The 22,356-nt window shown below is 51.7% G+C and overlaps 2 protein-coding genes and 1 long non-coding RNA gene across 3 annotated transcripts in view; 1 reads left to right on the top strand and 2 right to left on the bottom strand.

Annotated features, from left to right (window-relative positions):
* The first annotated feature begins 134 nt into the window (after nt 1–134).
* Nucleotides 135–12,439, top strand: PRF1 (perforin 1). Its single transcript, XM_077193223.1, has 6 exons — nt 135–533; nt 581–1,056; nt 3,468–4,072; nt 5,089–5,249; nt 6,332–6,811; nt 12,368–12,439. Exons 1-6 carry the CDS (start codon nt 135–137, stop codon nt 12,437–12,439), a joined length of 2,193 nt encoding a protein of 730 aa, XP_077049338.1.
* Nucleotides 12,440–14,783: 2,344 nt separating this feature from the next.
* The window catches only part of LOC143696647 (uncharacterized), a 21,359-nt gene continuing 13,786 nt past the window's right edge, over nt 14,784–22,356 (bottom strand). The window contains exons 5-7 of the mRNA XM_077193222.1: nt 20,714–21,252; nt 17,165–17,336; nt 14,784–15,100 (exon numbers count right to left, since the gene is read on the bottom strand). Coding sequence (XP_077049337.1) covers nt 14,784–15,100; nt 17,165–17,336; nt 20,714–21,252 — 1,028 coding nt within the window. The remainder of the gene's footprint in view (nt 15,101–17,164; nt 17,337–20,713; nt 21,253–22,356) is intronic.
* LOC143691920 (uncharacterized) lies at nt 17,364–20,693 on the bottom strand. Its single transcript, XR_013179720.1, has 3 exons — nt 19,806–20,693; nt 19,463–19,647; nt 17,364–17,885 (listed from the first exon to the last, which is right to left on the bottom strand). It is a non-coding gene; the product is annotated as an uncharacterized LOC143691920 (long non-coding RNA).

The raw sequence follows: 22,356 nt of genomic DNA, 5'->3' as shown, positions 1-22,356 counted from the left end.
CACCTGGGACACCTGGGATGGCACCAACGGGGACATCAATGGGGACACCTGGGACACCAATGGGGACATCAATGGGGACATCGATGGGGACACCTGGGATGGAACCAATGGGGACACCTGGAGTGGTGGCCATGATGGTCATGGTGGTCATGGAGGCCTTGGTGGTCATGGAGGTCATGGCGGTCATGGTGGCCTTGATGGTCATGGTGACCATGGAGGCCTTGATGGTCATGGAGGTCATGGTGACAATGGAGGTCATGGAGGTCATGGTGGCCATGGTGACAATGGTGGCCATGGTGACCATGGAGGTCAAGGAGGTCATGGTGGCCATGGAGGTCATGGAAGTCATGGACGTCATGGTGAAAATGGTGGCCTTGATGGTCATGGAGGTCATGGTGGCCATGGTGGTCAAGGAGGCCATGGTGACAATGGAGGTCATGGAAATCATGGAAGTCATGGTGGCCATGGTGACAATGGTGGCCATGGTGGTCATGGTGGCCTTGATGGTCATGGAAGTCATGGTGGTCATGGAGGTCATGGAGGTCATGGAGGTCATGGTGGCCATGGAGGTCAAGGAGGTCATGGAGGCCATGGTGGCCATGGTGGCCACGGAGGTGACAGTGGTGTCCCCAAGGGTGTCCATGATGTCCCCAGGGGTGTCCCCAAGGACAGTGACCCCAAAGGTGACCCCAAGGACAGTGACCCCAGTGCTGTCCCCTTGTCCCCCCGCCGTCATGGCCGCCGCTGCCTGCTGTGTCCCTCGGCCCTGCACTCGCTGTCCCCTCTCCGCGTCCCCGCCTCCATCGGGGGCTGGCGCTCCGGCCGCCGCTGCCGCCGCCAATCCCGGGTGGCCGTGGGGGCGTCGGCCGTGGGCGCGGCCGTGACGTCGTCGGTGACCAAGGGGTGGAGCTTCGGGGTCACGTGGGGCAGGGGGCGTGGCCCCGCGGGGGCGCTGGTGGAGGGGTCGCAGTCGCGGGTGGCGCAGGAGGGGCTGCGGTGGCAGCGGCAGGACCGGAGCGCCCTCAGCTGGCAGCAGCTGGAGTGCGTCTTCTACTGGTGAGGAGGGAATGGTGGGAATGGCAATGGGGCCTTCGGCCTCAACGCCTGCTGCGTTGTCATCGTCGTCATCGTCATTGTCATCGTCATCGTCATCATTGTCATCGTCATCGTCGTCTTCGTCTTCTTTGTGTTCTTGTTCATGGTGTTCATGTGCGTCTTCTACTGGTGAGGAGGGAACAATGGCGGGAACGGGAACGGGGCCTTCGGCCTCAACGCCTGCTGCGTCATTGTCATCATCGTCATCGTCGTCTTCGTCATCTTTGTGTTCTTGTTCATGGTGTTCATGTGCGTCTTCTACTGGTGAGGAGGAAACAATGGTGGGAATGGCAATGGGGCCTTCGGCCTCAACACCTGCTGTGTCATTGTCATCATCGTCATCGTCATCGTCATTGTCATCTTCATCTTCGTCTTTGTCTTCATCTTTGTGTTCTTCATCTTCGTGTTCTTGTTCATGGTGTTCGTCTTCATCTTCATCTTCCTTATCTTCCTTGGCTTCATCATTGTCTTCTTCATCTTTGTGTTCTTGTTCATGGTGTTCATGTGCGTCTTCTACTGGTGAGGAGGGAACAATGGCGGGAACGACGGGGCCTTCGGCCTCAATGCCTGCTGTGTCATTGTCATCGTCATCATTGTCATCGTCATCGTCATCATTGTCTTCATTGTCATCATCATCTTCATCTTCGTCTTTGTCTTCCTTGGCTTCATCTTTGTGTTCTTCTTCTTCATGTTCTTGTTCATGGTCTTCGTGTTCATCTTCATCTTCATCTTCCTTGGCTTTGTCTTCACCTTCATCTTCATCTTCATCCTCATCTCCTCATCTTCAGCTTCATCTTTGTCTTCATCTTCATCTTCATCCTCATCTTTGTCTTTGTCTTCCTTGGCTTCGTCTTTGTGTTCTTCATCTTCGTGTTCTTGTTCGTGGTCTTCGGGTTCGTCTTCTACTGGTGAGGAGGGAATGGTGGGAATGACGGGGCCTTCGGCCTCGCCACCTGCTGCGTCATTGTCATCGTCATCGTCATCGTCATCGTCGTCTTCGTCTTTGTGTTCTTGTTCATGGTGTTCATGTGCGTCTTCTACTGGTGAGGAGGGAATGGTGGGAATGACGGGGCCTTCGGCCTCAACGCCTGCTGCATTGTCATCGTCATCGTCATCATCGTCATCTTCATCTTTGTGTTTGTCTTCATCTTCCTTGGCTTTGTCTTTGTGTTCTTCATCTTCGTGTTCTTGTTCATGGTGTTCATGTGCGTCTTCTACTGGTGAGGAGGGAATGGTGGGAATGGCAATGGGGCCTTCGGCCTCAACGCCTGCTGTGTCATTGTCATCATCGTCATTGTCATCGTCATCGTCATCTTTGTCTTCATCTTCATGTTCTTGTTCATGGTGTTCGTGTGCGTCTTCTACTGGTGAGGAGGGAATAATGGTGGGAACGACAGGGCCTTCGGCCTCGCCACCTGCTGCGTCATTGTCATTGTCATTGTCATCGTCATCATCATCATCATCATCTTCATCATCGTCTTTGTCATCCTTGGCTTCATCTTTGTCTTCTTCGTGTTCTTGTTCATGGTGTTCATGTGCGTCTTCTACTGGTGAGGAGGGAATGGTGGGAATGGCAATGGGGCCTTCGGCCTCGCCGCCTGCTGTGTCAGCATCATCATCGTCGTCATCATCATCGTCATCTTCGTCTTCGTCTTCCTTGGCTTCGTCTTTGTGTTCTTCATCTTCGTGTTCTTGTTCATGGTGTTCATCTTCATCTCCTCATCTTCATCCTGAAATCCTCTCCTCCCCCACCAAAGTGACCATTCCCAAAGTGACCATTCCCAAAGTGACCACTCCCACACTGACCACTCCCAAACTGACCACTCCCCCCAAAGTGACCACTCCCCACTGACCACTTGAAAGTGACCATTCCCAAACTGACCACTCCCCCCAAACTGACCACTCCCCACTGACCACTCCCCACTGACCACTCCCCCCAAACTGACCACTCAGAAAGTGACCATTCCCCACCAAACTGACCACTCCCCCCAAAGTGACCACTCCCCACTGACCATTCCCCGACTGACCCCTCCCAAAACAACCCCTCCCCACTGACCACTCCCACACTGACCATTCCCAAACTGACCACTCCCAAACTGACCATTCCCAAACTGACCACTCCCAAACTGACCACTCCCCCCAAACTGACCCCTCCCCACTGACCCCTCCCACCCTGCCCACTCCCCCCAAAGTGACCACTCCCCACTGTCCACTCCCACACTGACCATTCCCCACTGACCACTCCCAAAGTGACCATTCCACACTGACCATTCCACACTGACCATTCCCAGAGTGACCACTCCCAAACTGACCACTCCCCACTGACCCCTCCCCCCAAACTGACCACTGACCACTCTCCCCTCCCCCCCCAGGACCTGGCTGGACCCCACCACCGCCCGCCCCTCCCCCTCCTTCCTGCGTGCCGTCCGGTCCCTCCCTCCTCTCTTCTCTCCGGCCACGGCCGCGCCCTACGCCGAGCTCGTGTCCACCTGGGGCACCCACGCCGTGCGGTCAGCGCGCCTGGGCGGCCGCCTCCGGACACTGACCGCCGTCCGGCTCTGCCGCGCCGCCATGGCCGGAGTGGGCGCCCAGGAGGCGTCCGACTGCCTGCGGGCCGAGGTGACCTTCGGAGGGGTCGGCGCGGCCGGAGCGGCCGCCTGCCGGACGTCCGGCGCGGCCACGGAGGGCAACGTGAGCTTCGGCGAGTTCTTCGGCCAGCGGCTGCTGGAGGTGGACGGAGGCGTTGACCGCGACGGCGACCTGGCCTTCGGGCGGCCGGAGGATTTCGGCCGCTGGCTGCGGAGCGTCCCCGAGGCTCCGGCCATGGTGGAGGCCGACCTGTGGCCGCTCCACGCCCTCGTGCCGGCCGCTGACCCCCGGCGGCGGTCACTGCGCGCGGCCATCCGGAGCTACGCGGCGGCCAAAGCGCTGAGGGTCAACTGCAGCTGCGCGGCGCAAGGACAGAGTGGACAGAGGGGTCAGTGGGGGCAGGGGGGTCAGTGGCTGGACAGAGGGGGCAGGGGGCAGCAGGGTGAGGGGTCAGTGGTCAGTGAGTGGTCAGCAGGGTCAGGGGTCAGCAGGATGAGTGGACAGGGGTCAGTGAGTGGTGAGCAGGGTGAGTGGGCAGCAGGGGCAGTGGGCAGTGGTCAGCAGGGTCAGTGGTCAGCAGGGTCAGGGGTCAGCAGGGTGAGTGGTCAGTGCAGTGGTCAGTGGGCAGTGGTCAGTGGTCAGCGGGGTCAGTGGTCAGCGGGGTCAGTGGGCAGTGGGCAGTGGTCATTGGTCAGCAGGGTCAGTGAGTGGTCAGTGGGCAGCAGGGTCAGTGGTCAGTGGTCACTGGTCAGTGGTCAGTGGTCAGCAGGGTCAGTGGTCAGTAAGTGGTCAGTGAGTGGTCAGCAGGGTTAGTGGGCAATGGTCAGTGGTCAGTGGGGTGAGTGGTCAGCAGGGTGAGTGGGCAGTGGTCAGTGCAGTGGTGAGTGGTCAGCAGGGTCAGGGGTCAGTGGTCAGGGTCAGTGGTCAGTGGTCAGCAGGGGCAGTGCAGTGGGGTCAGTGGTCAATGGTCAGTGAGTGGTCAGCAGGGTCAGTGGTCACTGATCAGGGGTCAGGGGTCAGTGGTCAGCAGGGTGAGTGGGCAGCAGGGTCAGGGGTCAGTGGTCAGTGCAGTGGTCAGCAAGGTCAGTGAAGTGGTCAGGGGTCAGCAGAGTCAGTGGTCAGTGGTCAGTGGTCAGTGGGGTGAGTGGACTGGTCATTCTGCTCAGCAGCGTGGGCAGTGGGACGGTCAAGAGCCAATGACCACCATGATGACCACCCCAATGACCAATGGCCACTCCACTGACCACCACAATGACCACACCAATGACCTCTAAGATGACCTTTCCAATGACCACCTGGATGACCACAGCACTGACCAATGACCACCACAATGACCACACCAATGACCACTGACCACTCCAATGGCCACTCCACTGGCCACTGACCATCCTGTTGATCTTCCAGGTGACCGCCTGAGTGACCGCCCGAGTGACCCCCTGAGTGACCCCCTGAGTGACCCCCTGAGTGACCACCCGTGCCACTGCCCGTGCTCGGCCAGGCCCCTCCCCGTGGGCGGCTCCCCGTGCTGCCCCGCCCACCGCGGCCTGGCCCACCTGTCCGTGCAGGTACTGACCACAGCAATGACCGCTGACCAATGACCACTGCAGTGACCACTGACCAATGACCAATGACCAATGAGCACTGACCAATGAGCACCACGGCCTGGCCCACCTGTCCGTGCAGGTACTGACCACAGCAATGACCGCTGACCAATGACCAATGACCACTGACCACTGAGCACTGCAGTGACCACTGACCATTGATCACTGACCACCACGGCCTGGCCCACCTGTCCGTGCAGGTACTGACCACAGGAATAACCACTGACCAATGACCAATGACCACTGCCCACTGCCCACTGACCGTTGACCGCTGACCAATGACCACTGACCATTGACTGCTGACTGCTGACCATTGACCACTGACCCCTGCCCAATGCCCAGTGCCCACTGACCGTTGACCACATCAATGCCCACTGACTGCTGTCGTGTCCGTGCAGGTGCTGACCATTGACCACTGACCATTGCCCACTGACCACTGACCCCTGCCCACTGACCCCATCACTGACCCCTGACCCCCCCCCGTGTCCACGCAGGTGCTGACCATTGACCACTGCACTAATGACCACTGACCACTGCCCACTGCCCACTGCATTGACCACTGCCCCCATCACTGACCCCTGACCCCGCCCCGTGTCCGCGCAGGTGCTGACCATTGACCACTGACCCCTGCCCAATGCCCACTGCCCACTGCCCACTGACCACTGACCACTGCCCACTGCCCACTGACCGCTGCCGTGGGCAGGCAGGTGCTGACCATTGACCACTGACCACTGACCCCTGCCCAATGACCCCTGCCCACTGACCACAGCAATGACCACAGCAATGACCACCTGTCTGTGCAGGTACTGACCATTGACCACTGACCATTGACCACTCCCCACTGACCCCATCACTGCCCCCTGCCCCCTGACCCCTGCCCCGTGTCCGTGCAGGTGCTGACTATTGACCACTGACCCCATCCCTGACCCCTGACCCCTGACCCCGCCCGGTGTCCACGCAGGTGCTGACCATTGACCACTGACCATTGACCACTGACCCCTGCCCCCTGCCCCCTGCCCCCTGACCCCCGCCCGGTGTCCGCACAGGTGCTGGGCGGCCGCGGCTGGCGCGGTGACCTCCTGACCGCCACGGACGCCTACGTCCGCGCCTCCTTCGGCGGCCGCAGCGCCCGCACGGCCACGGCCTGGAACGCGGAGCGGCCGCACTGGGGGCAGCGCCTGGACCTGGGCGCGGTCACTCTGCGGCCGCAGGCGCACCTGGAGCTGCAGGTGTGGGACGAGGACCACGGCTGGGACGACGACCACCTGGGCACCTGCCGCTGGCCGCTGGCGGCCGGACGCTGGCCGGAGAGCTCGTGTTTCCCCGGGGGTGGACGGCTGGACTTCAGAGTGACCGCTCGCTGCGGGCCCGCCCTGGCCGGGCCGCTCTGCCACGATTACCGCCCGGCCACGCCCATGGGCGGGGCTGGAGTGGTGGGAGGGGCTCCGTGGCCGCCCGAGGGAGGTGATTGGGCGAGGTTGGTGGGGGAGGAGGAGGAGGAGGAGGAGGAGGAGGAGGAGGAAGGGGTGGGGTTTGTGCACAGGTTCTTTGAGGTTCCGGAAGGTTCCGAGGGAGGGGTTGGGGGAAAAAGGGCCAAGTTTGGGGCAAAAAGGGACCAGTTTGGGGAAAAAAGGGCCGGGTTTGGGGAAAAAAGGGACCAGTTTGGGGGAAAAAGGGCCGGGTTTGGGGGAAAAAGGGACCAGTTTGGGGGAAAAAGGGACCAGTTTGGGGAAAAAAGGGACCAGTTTGGGGAAAAAAGGGACGAGTTTGGGGGAAAAAGGGCTGAGTTTGGGGGAAAAAGGGCCAAGTTTGGGGAAAAAAGGGCCCAGTTTGAGGGGGATGATGATGATGAAGATGAAGGCACCGAAAAAGCCAAATCTGACCCAAATTTGGGGTCTCCAGAACGCCAGAAATCCTCCCAGTTTGGCCCAGTTGGGTCCCAGTTTGGGGAAAAAAGGGACCAGTTTGGGGGGGATGAAGATGATGGAGATGAAAGCACCAAAAAAGGCAAATTTGGGCCATTTTGGGAAGGTCCCGAAGATGATCCCGAAAATCCCAAACTTCACCCAAATTTGGGGTCTCAGGAAGGACAAAAACGGTCCCAGTTTGGCCCAGTTGGGTCCCAGTTTGAGGGGGATGAAGATGATGAAGATGAAGGCACCAAAAAAGGCAAAAATCCCGAATTTGGCCCGTTTTGGGATGGTCCCAAGGATGACCCCAAAAATCCCAAATCTGACCCAAATTTGGGGTCTCCAGAAGGACAAAAACGGTCCCAGTTTGGGGAAAAAAGGGCCCAGTTTGGCCCAGTTTGGTCCCAGTTTGAGGAGGAGGAAGATGATGAAGACGAAGGCACCAAAAAACCCAAATTTGGGCCATTTTGGGAAGGTCCAAAAAGGGGTTTTTGGAAGAACACCAAAAACCCCAAATCTGACCCAAATTTGGGGTCTCAGGAAGGACAGAAACGGTCCCAGTTTGGCCCAGTTTGGTCCCAGTTTGGCCCAGTTTGGTCCCAGTTTGGGGAGGACGAAGATGATGAAGACGAAGGCACCAAAAAACCCAAATTCGGCCGATTTCGGGAGGTTCCAGAGGGTCCCAAAAAGGTTTTTTGGGTCGACCCCAAAATCCCCGAATCCGCCCCGATTTGGGGCCCTGGGAAACCCCAAAATCCCTCCCAGTTTGGCCCAGTTTGGTCCCAGTTCGGTGACGATGATGATGATGATGATGAGGATGAAGAAATCAGCGACGCCGAATTTCAGCGGCTTTGGGGCCTTGCTGAGGAAAACCCCGAAAATCCCGAATCTGACCCAATTTGGGGCTCCCCAAAAGCCCCAGAACCCGCCCAGTTTGGCCCAGTTTGGCCCCAGTTGGGTGAGGAGGATGAGGATGGGACGAAGGCCCCAAAAAACCCCAAATTCGGCCGATCCTGGGAGGTCCCCGAGGGTCCCGAAAACGCCTGAATCCGACCCAAATTTGGGGCTCCCAAAAAGCCCCAAAAAGCCCCAAAATCCGCCCAGTTTGGCCCAGTTTGGCCCCAGTTTGGTGACGATGATGATGACGATGACGATGAAGGCTCCGAATTTGGGGCCTTGTCCCAAAATTTGGGGAGGGGGAGGGGAATAAAGGAATGAGCAGCAGAGCCTGGACTGGTCTGGACTGGTTTGGACTGGGAGGGGAATTTTGGGGGAGTTTTGGGGAATTTTGGGATTTTGGGGGATTTTTTGGGGATTTTTTTTTTTTATTTTTTGTGGGTTTTTTTGGGGGATTTTTGGAGATTTTTGGGGATTTTTTGGGGGGATTTTTGGGATTTTTTTTTTTTATTTTTTGGGATTTTTTGGGGATTTTCAGGGAGATTTTTTGGGATTTTTTTTATTTTTTGGGGATTTTTTTGGATTTTGGGGGATTTGGGGGGATTTTTTGGGGGAATTTTTTGGGGATTTTTTTGGGATTTTTTTGGGGATTTTTTTGATGAATTTTTTTGGATTTTCAGGGGGATTTTTTTGGGGGGGAATTTTTGGGATTTTTTGGGGGATTTTTGGGATTTTTTTGGGATTTTCAGGGGGATTTTTTTTTTGGACTTTGGGGGATTTTGGGATTGGATTTTGGGTTGAATTTGGAGGATTTTGGGGTTGGATTTTGGGTTGAATTTAGAAGATTTTGGGGTGGGATTTTGGGGGATTTTGGGTTGAATTTGGAGGATTTTGGGGGTTGGATTTTGGGGTTGAATTTGAGGGATTTGGGGTCAGATTTTGAGGTACTTTGGGCTGAATTCGGAGGATTTTGGTTTTTTTTTTCATTTTCAAGTCGACTTTTGAGGTTTTTGGGGTTTTGGGGCCCCTCCCGGCCCGGGCGGGGTTTTTGGGCTGAATTTGGAGGATTTTGGGGGTTGGATTTTGGGGGAATTTGGGCTGAATTTGGGGAATTTTTGGGGTTGGATTTTGGTGGATTTTGGGCTGAATTTGGGGAATTTTGGGGTTGAATTTTGGGGGATTCTGGGCTGATTTTGAGGATTTTAGGGTGGGATTTTGGGGTCGGATTTTGGGTTGAATTTGGGGTTGGATTTTTGGGGATTTTGGGCTGATTTTGGAGGATTTTGGGGTTGGATTTTGGGGGAATTTGGGCTGAATTTGGGGAATTTTTGGGGTTGGATTTTGGTGGATTTTGGGCTGAATTTGGAGGATTTTTGGGTGGGATTTTGGGGATTTTGGGGGTTGGATTTTTGGGGATTTTGGGCTGAATTTGGAGAATTTTGGGGTTTGGATTTTGGGCTGAATTTGGAGAATTTGGGGGTGGATTTTGAGAGATTTTGGGCTGAATTTGGAGAATTTTGGGGTTTGGATTTTGGGCTGAATTTGGAGGATTTGGGGGTGGGATTTTGAGAGATTTTGGGCTGAATTTAGAGGATTTTGGGGTTGGATTTTTGGGGATTTTGGGTTTAATTTAGAGGATTTTGGGGTTGGATTTTAGGGTTGAATTTGGGGAATTGTGGGGTGGGATTTTGGTGGATTTTGGGCTGAAATTGGAGGATTTGGGGGGTGGGATTTTGAAGTATTTTGGGCCAAATTTGGAGGATTTTGGGCTGAATTTGGTGGATTTTGGGGTGGGATTTTGGGGTTGAATTTGGGGGATTTTTGGGTTGGATTTTGGGTTGGATTTGGAGGATTTTGGGGTGGGATTTTGGGGTCGGATTTTGGGATTTTGTGCTGAATTTGGAGAATTTGGGGGTGGGATTTTGGGGAATTTTGGCCTGAATTTGGAGGATTTTGGGGTTGGATTTTGGGGAATTTTGGCCTGAATTTGGAGGATTTTGGGTTGAATTTTGTGGGATTTTGGGCTGAATTTTGAGGATTTTGGGGTTGGATTTTGGGGTTGGATTTTGGGGAATTTTGGGCTGAATTTGGAGGATTTTGGGGGTTGGATTTTGGGGATTTTGTGCTGAATTTGGAGGATTTTGGGGTTGAATTTTGTGGGATTTTGGGCTGAATTTTGAGGATTTTGGGGTTCGATTTTTGGGGATTTTGGGTTGAATTTGGAGGATTTTGGGGGTTGGATTTTGGGGGATTTTGTGCTGATTTTGGAGGATTTTGGGTTTGGATTTTTGGGGATTTGTGCTGATTTTGGAGGATTTTGGGGTGGGATTTGGGGTCGGATTTTGGGGGATTTTGTGCTGAATCTGGAGAATTTGGGAGTTGGATTTTGGGGGATTTTGGCCTGAATTTGGAGGATTTTGGGTTTTTAGCTTGGATGTGAAGCGTTTTTTTTCATTTTCAATTCGACTTTCGAGGTTTTTGGGGTTTTGGGGCCCCTCCCGGCCCGGGCGGGGTTTTTGGGGCGTTTTGTGGCATTTTTGGGGCCCCGCCCCGGCCGCTTCCGGCGCCGCCGCTTCCACCCCGGGCCCGAGGTACCGAGGGGGGGATTTGGGGCAAATTCGGGGGATTTTGGGCAAAACTGGGGGGTCCCCGGGGGATTCGGGGCAATTTTGGGGCATCCGGGGGGAATTTGGGGGATTTTGGGCAACTTTGGGGCGTTTTGGGGGGATTTGGGGAGTGGGGGGGGAGCTCTGGGGGATTTTGGGGGAATTTGGGGGGACTTTGGGGAAATTCAGGGGAACTTTGGGGGATTTTGGGAATTTGGGGGGAATTTGGGGGATTTTGGGAAAGTTGGGGGGAATTTTGGGGGGATTTGGGGGATTTTGGGTGAAATTGGGGCGTTTTGGCGGGATTTTGGGGGGGGTGGGGGGAATTTGGGGATTTGGGGAGAATTTGGGGGATTTTGGGGCAGTTCAGGGGAAATTTGGGGGGTTTTGGGAAATCCGGGTGAATTTTGGGGGGAATTTGGGGGATTTTGGGTAAAATTGGGGGGTTTGGGGGGGAATTTGGGGGAGTTTTGGAGGGAAATTGGGGAATTTGGGGGATTTTGGGTAAAATTGGGGGATTTGGGGGGATTTTTGGGTTAAAATCGGGGGATTTGGGAGAATTTGGGGGATTTCAGGGGGGTTTTGGGGAGATTTGGGGGAAATTTGGGGGCAAATTTGGGTGAGTTTGGGCATCTTGGGGGGAATCAGGGGGGGTTTGGTGAAAATTTGAGCATTTTGGGGGCGATTTTGGGGGAATTTGGGGGAAATTTGGGGGATTTTGGGTAAAATTGGGGATTTGGGGGAATTTTGGGAGAAATTTGGGGAATTTTTGGGGGATTTTGGAGGAAATTTGGGGGATTTTGAGGGAAATTTGGGGAAATTTGTGGAGAATTTGGGAATTTGGGGGGGTTGGGGATTTTGGGGGAAATCTGAAGGATTTTGGGGGGGATTTTTTGGATCTTTGGGGATTTTTGGGGGCGTTTGGAGGATTTTGGAGATTTTGGGGGATTTTTTTTTTTGGAGGAAACCCGGGGGAATTTTGGGGGGAAATTGGGAGATTTTGGGGATTTGGGGGAAACTTTGGGATTTGGGGCAATTTGATGGATTTTGGGGCAAAATCGGGGGAATTTTGGGGGGGATTTTGGGGGATTTTGGGGAGGTCCAGGGGGGTTTTGTGAATTTTGGGGGATTTGGGATTTTTCTGAATTTCTTCCTTTTTTTGGTTCCTTTTTTTTTGGCATTTTGGGAGGAATTCGGGGAATTTTTGGGGCGGATTTTGGGGTGAATTCGCGGCTTTTTGGGGCTGATTTTGGGGCGATTTTAGGGACTTTCGGGGCCCTTTCGATAATTTCAGTATTTTTAAGGATTTTGGGGGGATTTTAGGGACTTTTGGGGCCCTTTTGAAATTTCAGTATTTTAAAGATTTCGGGGGCAATTTTGGGGCCATTTTAGGGACTTTCGGGGCCCTTTTGGCGATTTCAGTATTTTTAATTATTTTGGGGGTGATTTTAGGGATTTTCGGGGCCCTTTTGGTAATTTCAGCATTTTAAGGATTTTGGGGCGATTTTAGGGATTTTGGGGCCGTTTTGGTAATTTCAGTATTTTAATGGATTTTGGGCTGATTTCAGGGATTTTCGGGGCCCTTTCAGTATTTTTAATATTTTTAACGATTTTGGGGTGAAATCTGAGGATTTTCGGCCCCTCTGACCCCTCCCCTCCCCCTCTCCAGGTGCGCCCCTCCCCCCCCATGGCCATGGGGCCCCTCCCCCCCCTGCCCGCGCACTTTGGGTGCTCCTGGTGACCTCGGTGACCACAGAGTGACCACAATGACCACCGAGAGTGACCAACTGACCACAGTGACCACAATGACCACCGAGACCACTGGAGTGACCAAGGGACCACAGTGACCATTGGGACCATCGGTGACCACAGAGTGACCACAATGACCATTGGGACCACGCAGAGTGACCAACTGACCACTGGGACCATTGGGAGTGACCAACTGACCACAGTGACCACAATGACCACTGGGACCACCGAGAGTGACCAAGGACCACCGAGAGTGACCGAGTGACCACAGTGACCATCGGTGACCACAGAGTGACCCACAGTGACCATTGGGACCACTGGGATCCCTTTGGGCCACAGAATGACCACCCAGAGTGACCAACTGACCACAGTGACCACTGGGAACCACAGTGACCACCCAGAGTGACCAAGTGACCACCGAGGGCCACCGAGTGACCACTGGTGACCACCGAGGGCTGGGGACCAGCCCAGGCCACCGGGAGGCACCGAGTGACCACCGAGTGACCACTGGTGACCATGGAGTGACCATTGGTGACCATGGAGTGACCACCGAGGGCCGAGTGACCACCAGGAGTGACCGAGTGACCACAGTGACCACCAGGACCACGCTGGGCCACCGAGTGACCACTGGGGCTGACCACAGAGTGACCACCAAGGGCCGAGTGACCACCGGGAGTGACCATGGAGTGACCACAGTGACCACCAGGACCACGCTGGGCCACCGAGTGACCATTGGTGACCATGGAGTGACCACAGTGACCACCCTGGACCATGGAGTGACCACTGGGAGTGACCCTGGAGTGACCCTTGGTGACCCCGGCGTGACCCCTGACCCCAGAGTGACCCTCGGTGACCCCGGCGTGACCCCTGACCCCGCGGTGACCCCGTCCTGGCCCCTCCCCCTCGTGGTTGCCGTGGTGACCGCGGGGGCTTTGGGGGCCCTGGTGGGGGCGGGGCTGCGCTGGGGGCGGGCCGGGCCCGGGGGGTGCGCTGGGGCGGGGCCGGGGGAGTGGGCGGGGCCAGCGCCGGCCCTGGGGGAGGGGCGGGGCTGAGGGAGGAGGCGGGGGAGGGAGAGGGGCGGGGCCTCTGGGGAGGGGGCGGGGCCGGGGGCGGGGCTCGTGGCCACGGTGGCCCCGGGGCAGGTGGGGGAGGGGCTGAGAACGTTCCGGGGGGCGGTGGGGGAGGGGCGGGGGGGGGGAGGGGGGGGGAGGGGGGACCCCTGGTGAGGGGGGGGGAGGGAAATTTGGGGGGAAATTTGGGGAAAATTGGGGGAAATTTGGGGGAAAATTTTGGGGAAAATTTGGGGGGAAAATTTGGGGAAATTTGGGGGAAATTTGGGGAAAATTTGGGGGAAAATTTGGGGAAAAATTGGGGGAAAATTTGAGGGAAAATTTGGGGGAAAATTTGGCAAATTTGATTTTTTTTTCAATAAATAATTTTGGGGGATTTTTTTCAATAAAAATTTTGGGGATTTTTTTTCAATAAATATTTTTTTTGGGATTTTTTTTTTACTAAATAATTTGGGAATTTTTTTTTTCAATAAAAAATTTGGGGGACTTTTTTCCATAAATAATTTTGGAATTTTTTTTTTAATAAATAATTTTGGGGTTTTTTTCAATAAATAATTTTTGGTTTTTTTTTTTTCAATAAAAAATTTTGGGGATTTTTTCGGGGTTTTGGGGATTTTTTTGTTTTTTGTTTTTGTTTTTTTTTTATTATTTTGAGGGGATTTTGTGGCTTTCTGGGGAATTTTAAGAGAGAGAATTTTGGGGCCTTTCGGGGATTTTTCGGGTTTTTTTTTTTGTTTTAAATTTTTGAGGATTTTTTTGAATTGGGGGAAAAACCTTGAAATGAGGGGGAAAAAACCCCGAAAAATATCCCAAAAAAATCCCAAAAATGGGGAAAAAATCTGAAAAATGGGGAAAAACCCCAAACCAAAAATGGGGAAAAAATCCAAAAATGGGGAAATATAATCTCGGAAATTTGGGTGACAAAAAATCCCAAAAATTGGGGGAAAAACCCTGAAAAATGGGGAGGAAAAATCCCAAAAATTGGGGAAAAAAAATCCCAAAAATTGGGGAAAAAAATCCCAAAAATGGGGAGGAAAAAATCCCAAAAATTGGGGAAAAAAACCCCAAAAATGGGGAGGAAAAAAATTCCAAAAATTGGAAAAAAAATCCCCAAAATTTGGGTTAAAAAACCCCAAAATCGGGACCTGGGACCCCAACCCGGGACCCCTCCCCACCTCCCCCTCCCCCTCCCCCGCCCCTCCCCCCCCCAATGACGACAACACCAAAATTTTGATTTTTTTTAAAATTTTTTTAATTTTTTTTTTTTCAATTTTTTTCTTTTTTCTCCAAAATCCCCCCAAAAGTCGGGGGTGGGGGAGGGGCCGGGGGTACAAAAATAAAAACCCTGGGGGGGGGTGGGGGGGAGGGGCGAGGGGGGGAGGGGGCGGGGCCCGCCCTTTGCCCCTCCCCCCCCATCCCCTCCCCTCCCCCCCCTTTGTAGTGTTTTGGTTTTTTTGGGATTTTTTGGGTTTTTTGGGTTTTTTGGGGGGGTGGGGGCGGGGTCAGTCCGGGGGTGGGGGGCGGGGCGGGGTCCGGGGGGGTGGGGGAGGGGTCCCCGAGCCCCGCGCGGCTCCCGGAGCGACCTGGAACAGAGGGGGGGGAGGGGCGGCAATGGCGAATTGCAGAGAAATCGCCCCAAAATTGCCCAAAATTTCCACCCCCCCAAATCCCATTCAGGAGCCCCAAAATTGCCCCAAAATTCGATCCCAGGAACCCCAAAATCTCCCAAAATTTCTGATTTAGGAGCCCCCAAAATTCTCCCCAAATTGATCCCAAAAAAACCCAAAAATTGCCCCAAATTCATCCAGGAGCCCCAAATTCGCCCCAAAGTGATCCAAAAAATCCAAAATTTCTCCAGGAGCCCCAAATTCACCCCGGGACCCCCAAATTTCCCAAAATTCAATCCCAGGAACCCCCAAAATTTCCCCAAATTTCTGATTCAGGAGTCCCAAAATTCGCCCCAAATTCATCCCGGGAACCCCAAAATTGATCCCGAAATTGATCCCAAAATTGATCCCAAAAAACCCAAAATTTCTCTCGGGAGCCCCAAAATTCCTCAAAATCCACCCAAAAAAACACAAACCCCGAATTCATCCTAGGAACCCCAAAATAGCCCCAAATTCCGATTCAGGAGCCCCGAAATTGCCCAAAATTGATCCCAGGACCCCCAAAATTCCTCCCAAATTCATCCCAAGAGCCCCAAATTCGCCCCAAAGTGATCCCAAAAAATCCAAAATTTCTCTCGGGAGCCCAAATTTACCCGAGGACCCCAAAATTGCCCCAAATTTGCCCCAAATTCATCCCATGACCCCCCCCCAAAAAAATCCAAAATTTCTCCCGGGAGCCCCGAAATTCCCAAAATCCATCCCAAAAAAAAACCCCAAAAAAACCCAAATCCCCCAAAATCCCAATTCCACCCAAATTTAACCCTTTAAATCCCAGTTTAACCCCCTGAAACCCCCCAAAATCCCCATTTTAACCCGTTTTAACCCGAATTTAACCAAATTCCCGTTTTTTACCCCAAACTCTGTGCGATGCCACCACGTAGCTGAGCAGGGTGACCCAAAATCCCAATTTAACCCTTTAAACCCCGATTTAACCCTTTAAACCCGGTTTAACCCCTCAAATCCCAAATAAAGACCCAAAATCCCCGTTTTTACCCGAATTTAACCAATTTCGTGGTTTTTTACCCCAAACCCGGTGCGATGCCACACGTAGCTGAGCAGGGTGACCCCAAATCCCCAATTTAACCCTTATAAATCCCGGTTTAACCCTTTAAAACCCCAGTTTAACCCCCCAAAATCCCATTTTAACCCATTTTAACCCCAATTTAACCAAATTCCCGGTTTTTTACCCCAAACCCGGTGCGAGGCCACCACGTAGCTGAGCAGGGTGACCCCAAATCCCCCCCAAAATCCAAATTTAACCCTTTAAACCCCAATTTAACCCTTTAAATCCCAGTTTGACCCCCCAAAATCCCATTTTAACCCAAATTTAACCGATTTTGCAGTTTTTTACCCCAAACCCGGTGCGATGCCACCACGTAGCTGAGCAGGGTGACCCCAAATCCCCAACTTAACCCTTTAAACCCCAGTTTAACCCCTCAAATCCCCAATTAAAGATAAGACCCAAAATCCCGATTTAACCAAATTCGTGGTTTTTTACCCCAAACTCTGTGCGAGGCCACCACGTAGCTGAGCAGGGTGAGCCCAAATCCCCCCAAATCCCCAATTTAACCCTTTAAATCCCGGTTTAACCCTTTAAACCCCAGTTTAACCCCCAAAATCCCCGTTTTTGCCCAAATTTAACCAAATTCTCGGTTTTTTACCCCAAACCCTGTGCGAGGCCACCACGTAGCTGAGCAGGGTGACCCCAAATTCCCAATTTAACCCTTTAAATCCCGGTTTAACCCCTCAAATCCCCAAATAAAGACCCAAAATCTCCGTTTTTACCCGAATTTAACCAAATTCGCGGTTTTTTACCCCAAACCCGGTGTGATGCCACCACGTAGCTGAGCAGGGTGACCCCAAATCCCCAATTCCACCCAAATTTAACCCTTTAAATCCCGGTTTAACCCCCCGAAACCCCCCAAAATCCCATTTTAACCCATTTTAACCCCGAATTTAACCGATTTTGCCGTTTTTTACCCCAAACCCGGTGCGAGGCCACCACGTAGCTGAGCAGGGTGACGTGCGCTGGGGCCGCCGGACTCGAGGGGATGGGGTGGACCCGGAAGTGCTCGAGCATGTCAAAGATGCTCTGGAACCAGAGGTGCTGGACCCGGCACTGCAGGGACTCGTTCAGGGACAGACGCAGGTGCTGGGAGCAAAAACGGCAGAAAATGACCCAAAAACGGCACAAATTGACCCAAAAATTCACCCAGAAATGGCCCAGAAATGTCACAGAATCGGGAGCCCCGAAATCCGGAGATTCACCCCAAAATGGGCTCTGGGTGCTGCACCCGGCACTGCAGGGACTCGTTCAGGGACAGACGCAGGTGCTGGGACCAAAAACGGCAGAAATTGACCCAAAAATGACCCAAAAATGAGCCAGAAATAACCCAAACATGTCACAGAATCGGCAGCCCCAAAATGACGGAGATTCACCCCAAAACTGGGCAGAAAAACCCAAAAATGACCCCAAAAATGGAACAGGGCTGCGAGCCAAAAACGGCAGAAATTGACCCAAAAATGGCAGAAATTGACCCAGAATTGACCCAAAATTAACCCAAAAATTGACCCAAAATTGACCCAGAAATGTCCAGAATCAGCAGCCCCAAAATCCCAGAGATTCACCCCAAAATGGGCTCTGGAACCAGAGGTGCTGGACCCGGCACTGCAGGGACTCGTTCAGGGACAGACGCAGGTGCTGGGACCCAAAAACGGCACAAAATGACCCAAAAATGGCACAAATTGACCCAAAATTCACCCAGAAATGGCCCAGAAATGTCCCAGAATCGACAGCCCCAAAATGACAGAGATTGAGCCCAAAATCCCAGAGATTGAGCCCAAAACCAGGGAGAAATACACCCAAAAAAGGACCCAAAATACCCCAAAAATGGAACAGGGGCTGCGACCCAAAACCGGCAGAAATTGACCCAAAAATGAGCCAGAAATGTCACAGAATCGGGAGCCCCGAAATCCCGGAGATTCACCCCAAAACTGGGCAGAAAAACACCAAAAATGACCCCGAAATACCCCAAAAATGGAACAGATGCTGAGAGCAAAAACTGGCAGAAATTGACCCAAAACCGGCACAAATTGACCCAAAAATGACCCAAAATTGACCAGAAATGTCACAGAAATGACCCAAACATGTAACAGAATCGGCAGTCCCAAAATGATGGAGATTGAGCCCAAAATCCCAGAGATTCAGCCCAAAATGGGCCCTGGTGCTGGACCCGGCACTGCAGGGACTCGTTCAGGGACAGGCGCAGGGGCTGGGACCCAAAAACGGCAGAAAATGACCCAAAAATGAGCCAGAAATGTCACAGAAATGGCCCAGAAATGTCACAGAATCGGCAGCCCCAAAATGACAGAGATTGAGCCCAAAATCCCCGAGATTCAGCCCAAAATGGGCCCCGGAACCAGAGGAACTGCAGGGACTCGTTCAGGGACAGCCGCAGGGGCTGGGACCCAAAAATGGCACAAATTGACCCAAAAATGACCCAAAATTGACCCAAAAATGACCCAAAATTAACCAAAAATGTCAGAGAATCGGCAGCCCCAAAATCCCCGAGATTCACCCCAAAATGGGCCCTGGGTGCTGCACCCGGCACTGCAGGGACTCGTTCAAAAATACCCAAAAATGGCAGAAATTGACCCAAAATTGACCCAAAATTGACCCAAACGTGTAACGGGGTCAGCAGCCCCAAAATCCCCGAGATTGAGCCCAAAACCGGGCAGGAAAACCCCAAAATGACCCCAAAATACCCCAAAAATGGAACAGGGGCTGGGACCCAAAAACGGCAGAAATTGACCCAAAAATGACCCAAAAATGACCCAAAATTGACCCAAAATTGACCCAAAATTAACCCAAAATTGACCCAGAAATGTCCCAGAATCGGCAGCCCCAAAATCCCCGAGATTGAGCCCAAAACCAGGGAGAAAAACCCCAAAAATGACCCCAAAATACCCAAAAATGGAACAGGAGCAGGGACCCCAAAATCCCAGAGGGAAACCCCAAAGTTTTGGGTCTAAAATCTCCGGTTTTGGGTAAAAAAAAAAATCCCCATTTTTGGGTGTAAAATCGCCAATTTTAGCTTAAAAAAAATCCCCATTTTTGGGTGTAAAATCCCCATTTTTGGCCATAAAATCCCCATTTTTGGGTGTAAAATCCCCATTTTTGGCCATAAAATCCCCATTTTTTCACCTAGAAACCTCCATTTTTTTCACCAAAAAATTCCGTTTTTTCCCAATTTTCCCATTTTTCACCCCAATTCTCACCTTGGCCTTGCCCTGCACGTTGAAGGTCAGCACGAACCCCAATTATTCCATATAAAATCCCCATTTTTGGGTGTAAAATCCCCATTTTTGGCCATAGAATCTCCATTTTTTCACCTAGAAACTCATTTTTTCACCAAAAAATTCCGTTTTTTCCCAATTTTCCCATTTTTAGCCCCAAACCTCACCTTGACCTTGCCCTGCACATTAAAATTTCGCCCAAATCCCAATTTTTAACCAAAAAATAACATTTTTGGCCATAGAATCCCATTTTTTCACCTAGAAACTTCATTTTTTCACCAAAAATTTCCGTTTTTCCCAATTTTCGGTTTTACCCAATTCTCACCTTGGCCTTGCCCTGCACGTTGAAGGTCAGCACGAACTCCAATTATTCCATATAAAATCCCCATTTTTGGGTGTAAAATCCCCATTTTTGGCCATAGAATCCCCATTTTTTCACCTAGAACGCTCGGGTTTTTTGCAGTAAACTCCGTTTTTCCCAATTTCCCATTTTTCACCCCAAATTCTCACCTTGGCCTTGCCCTGCACGTTGAAGGTCAGCACGAACCCCAATTATTGAATATAAAATCCCCATTTTTGGGTATAAAATCCCCATTTTTGGCCATAGAATCCCCATTTTTTCACCTAGAAACTTCATTTTTTCACCCAAAATTTCCGTTTTTTCCCAATTTTTCAGTTTTTCACCCCAAATCTCACCTTGGCCTTGCCCTGCACGTTGAAGGTCAGCACGAACCCCAATTATTCCATATAAAATCCCCATTTTTGGGTGTAAAATCTCCATTTTTGGCCATAGAATCCCCATTTTTTCACCTAGAAACTTCATTTTTTCACCCAAAATTTCCGTTTTTTCCCAATTTTTCAGTTTTTCACCCCAAACCTCACCTTGGCCTTGCCCTGCACGTTGAAGGTCAGCACGAACCCCAATTATTGGGTGTAAAATCCCCATTTTTGGGTGTAAAATCCCCATTTTTGGCCACAAAATCCCCATTTTTTCGCGTAGAACGCTCGGGGTTTTTTGCAGTAAATTCAGTTTTTTCCCAATTTTTCAGTTTTTCACCCCAAATCTCACCTTGGCCTTGCCCTGCACGTTGAAGGTCAGCACGAACCCCCAGTTTTGAGTGTAAAATCCCCATTTTTGGGTGTAAAATCCCCATTTTTTCACCTAGAACGCTCGGGTTTTTGCAGTAAATTCAGTTTTTTCCCAATTTTCCCATTTTTCGCCCCAATTCTCACCTTGGCCTTGCCCTGCACGTTGAAGGTCAGCACGAACTCGCCCCTCCGGGTCTCGCTCTGCCGCACCAGGAAGACGCCGTGGCCGCCCCGCCCCCCTGCAGCACGAGCTGCGCCGCGCGCAATGCGCGAGAGGGTCCCGTGGAACCACGGCCACGCCCCCAGGTCCCCGCTGGCCACGCCCCCTTCCCCGCCCGCCGCGCAAACCCCGCCCGGCTCCGGAGGGGGCGGGGCCAGCGCGGGAGGGGGCGGGGCCAGCGGGGAAGGGGAGAGGGGGAAGGGGAACAAAGGGGCGGGGCCTGGAGGGGGAGAGAGAGAGAGAGAAAAATGGGGAGAGAAATGAGAAATTTGGGCAAATCGGGGGAAAATGGGGAATTCGGGGAGAGAAATGAGAAATTTGGGCAAATCGGGGGAAAATGGGGAATTTGGGGAGAGAAATGAGAAATTTGGGCAAATCGGGGGAAAATGGGGAATTTGGGGGAGGAAAATGGGGGATTTAGCAAAAAAAAATTGGGAATTTTGGGGAGGAAAATGGGGAATTTAGCAAAACAAAAATTGGGGAATTTTGGGGAGGAAAATGGGGAATTTAGCAAAAAAAAATTGGGGAATTTTGGGGAGGAAAATGGGGGATTTAGCAAAAAAAAATTGGGAATTTTGGGGAGGAAAATGGGGATTTAGCAAAAAAAAAAATTGGGGAATTTTGGGGAGGAAAATGGGGAATTTTGGGGAGGAAAATGGGGAATATAGCAAAAAAAAAATTGGGGATTTGGGGAGGAAAATGGGGAATTTGGGGAGGAAAATGGGGAATTTGGGGAGGAAAATGGGGAATTTAGCAAAAAAAAAAGGGGAATTTTGGGGAGGAAAATGGGGAATTTAGCAAAACAAAAATTGGGGATTTTTGGGGGGAAAATGGGGAATTTTGGGGAGGAAAATGGGAATTTAGCAAAAAAAAAATTGGGAATTTTTGGGGAGGGAAATGGGAATTTAGCAAAGAAAAAATTGGGGAATTTTGGGGAGGAAAATGGGGAATTTTGGGAGGAAAATGGGGGATTTTGGGGAGGAAAATAGGGGATTTAGCAAAAAAAATTGGGGAATTTTGGGGAGGAAAAGGGGAATTTAGCAACGAAAAAATTGGGGAATTTTGGGGAGGAAAATGGGGAATTTGGGAGGAAAATGGGAATTTAGCAAAAAAAAAAAATTGGGAATTTTGGGGAGGAAATTCCCAAATTAGGGGGATTTAGCAAAAAAAAAAAAAAGGGGGAATTTTGGGGAGGAAAATGGGGAATTTAGCAAAGAAAAAATTGGGGAATTTTGGGGTGGGAATTCCCAAATTAGGGGGATTTAAACAAAAAAAACAAAATTGGGGAATTTTGGGAGGAAATTCCCAAATTAGGGGATTTAGCAAAAAAACCAAAATTGGGGAATTTTGGGGAAAATTTGAGGAGAAATTTTGGGGGAATTTGGGGAGAAAATTAGGAGAAGTCGGAGATTTTGAGGGGGTTTTGGGAAATTTGGGGGATTTTGGGGATTTTTGAGGGGATTTGGGGGGGAAATTTGGGTTAAAATTTGGGGAGAATTTTGGGAAAAATTTGGGAGAAATTTGGGGTTTTTTGAGGGAAATTTGGGGATTTTGAGGAGCAAAATCA

Source organism: Agelaius phoeniceus, chromosome 37 (assembly GCF_051311805.1).
Source record: "Agelaius phoeniceus isolate bAgePho1 chromosome 37, bAgePho1.hap1, whole genome shotgun sequence".
NCBI classification, from domain to species: Eukaryota; Metazoa; Chordata; class Aves; order Passeriformes; family Icteridae; genus Agelaius; species Agelaius phoeniceus.
The sequence above is the reverse complement of the archived record's forward strand: the minus strand, read 5'-3'. Positions and strand labels throughout refer to the sequence as shown.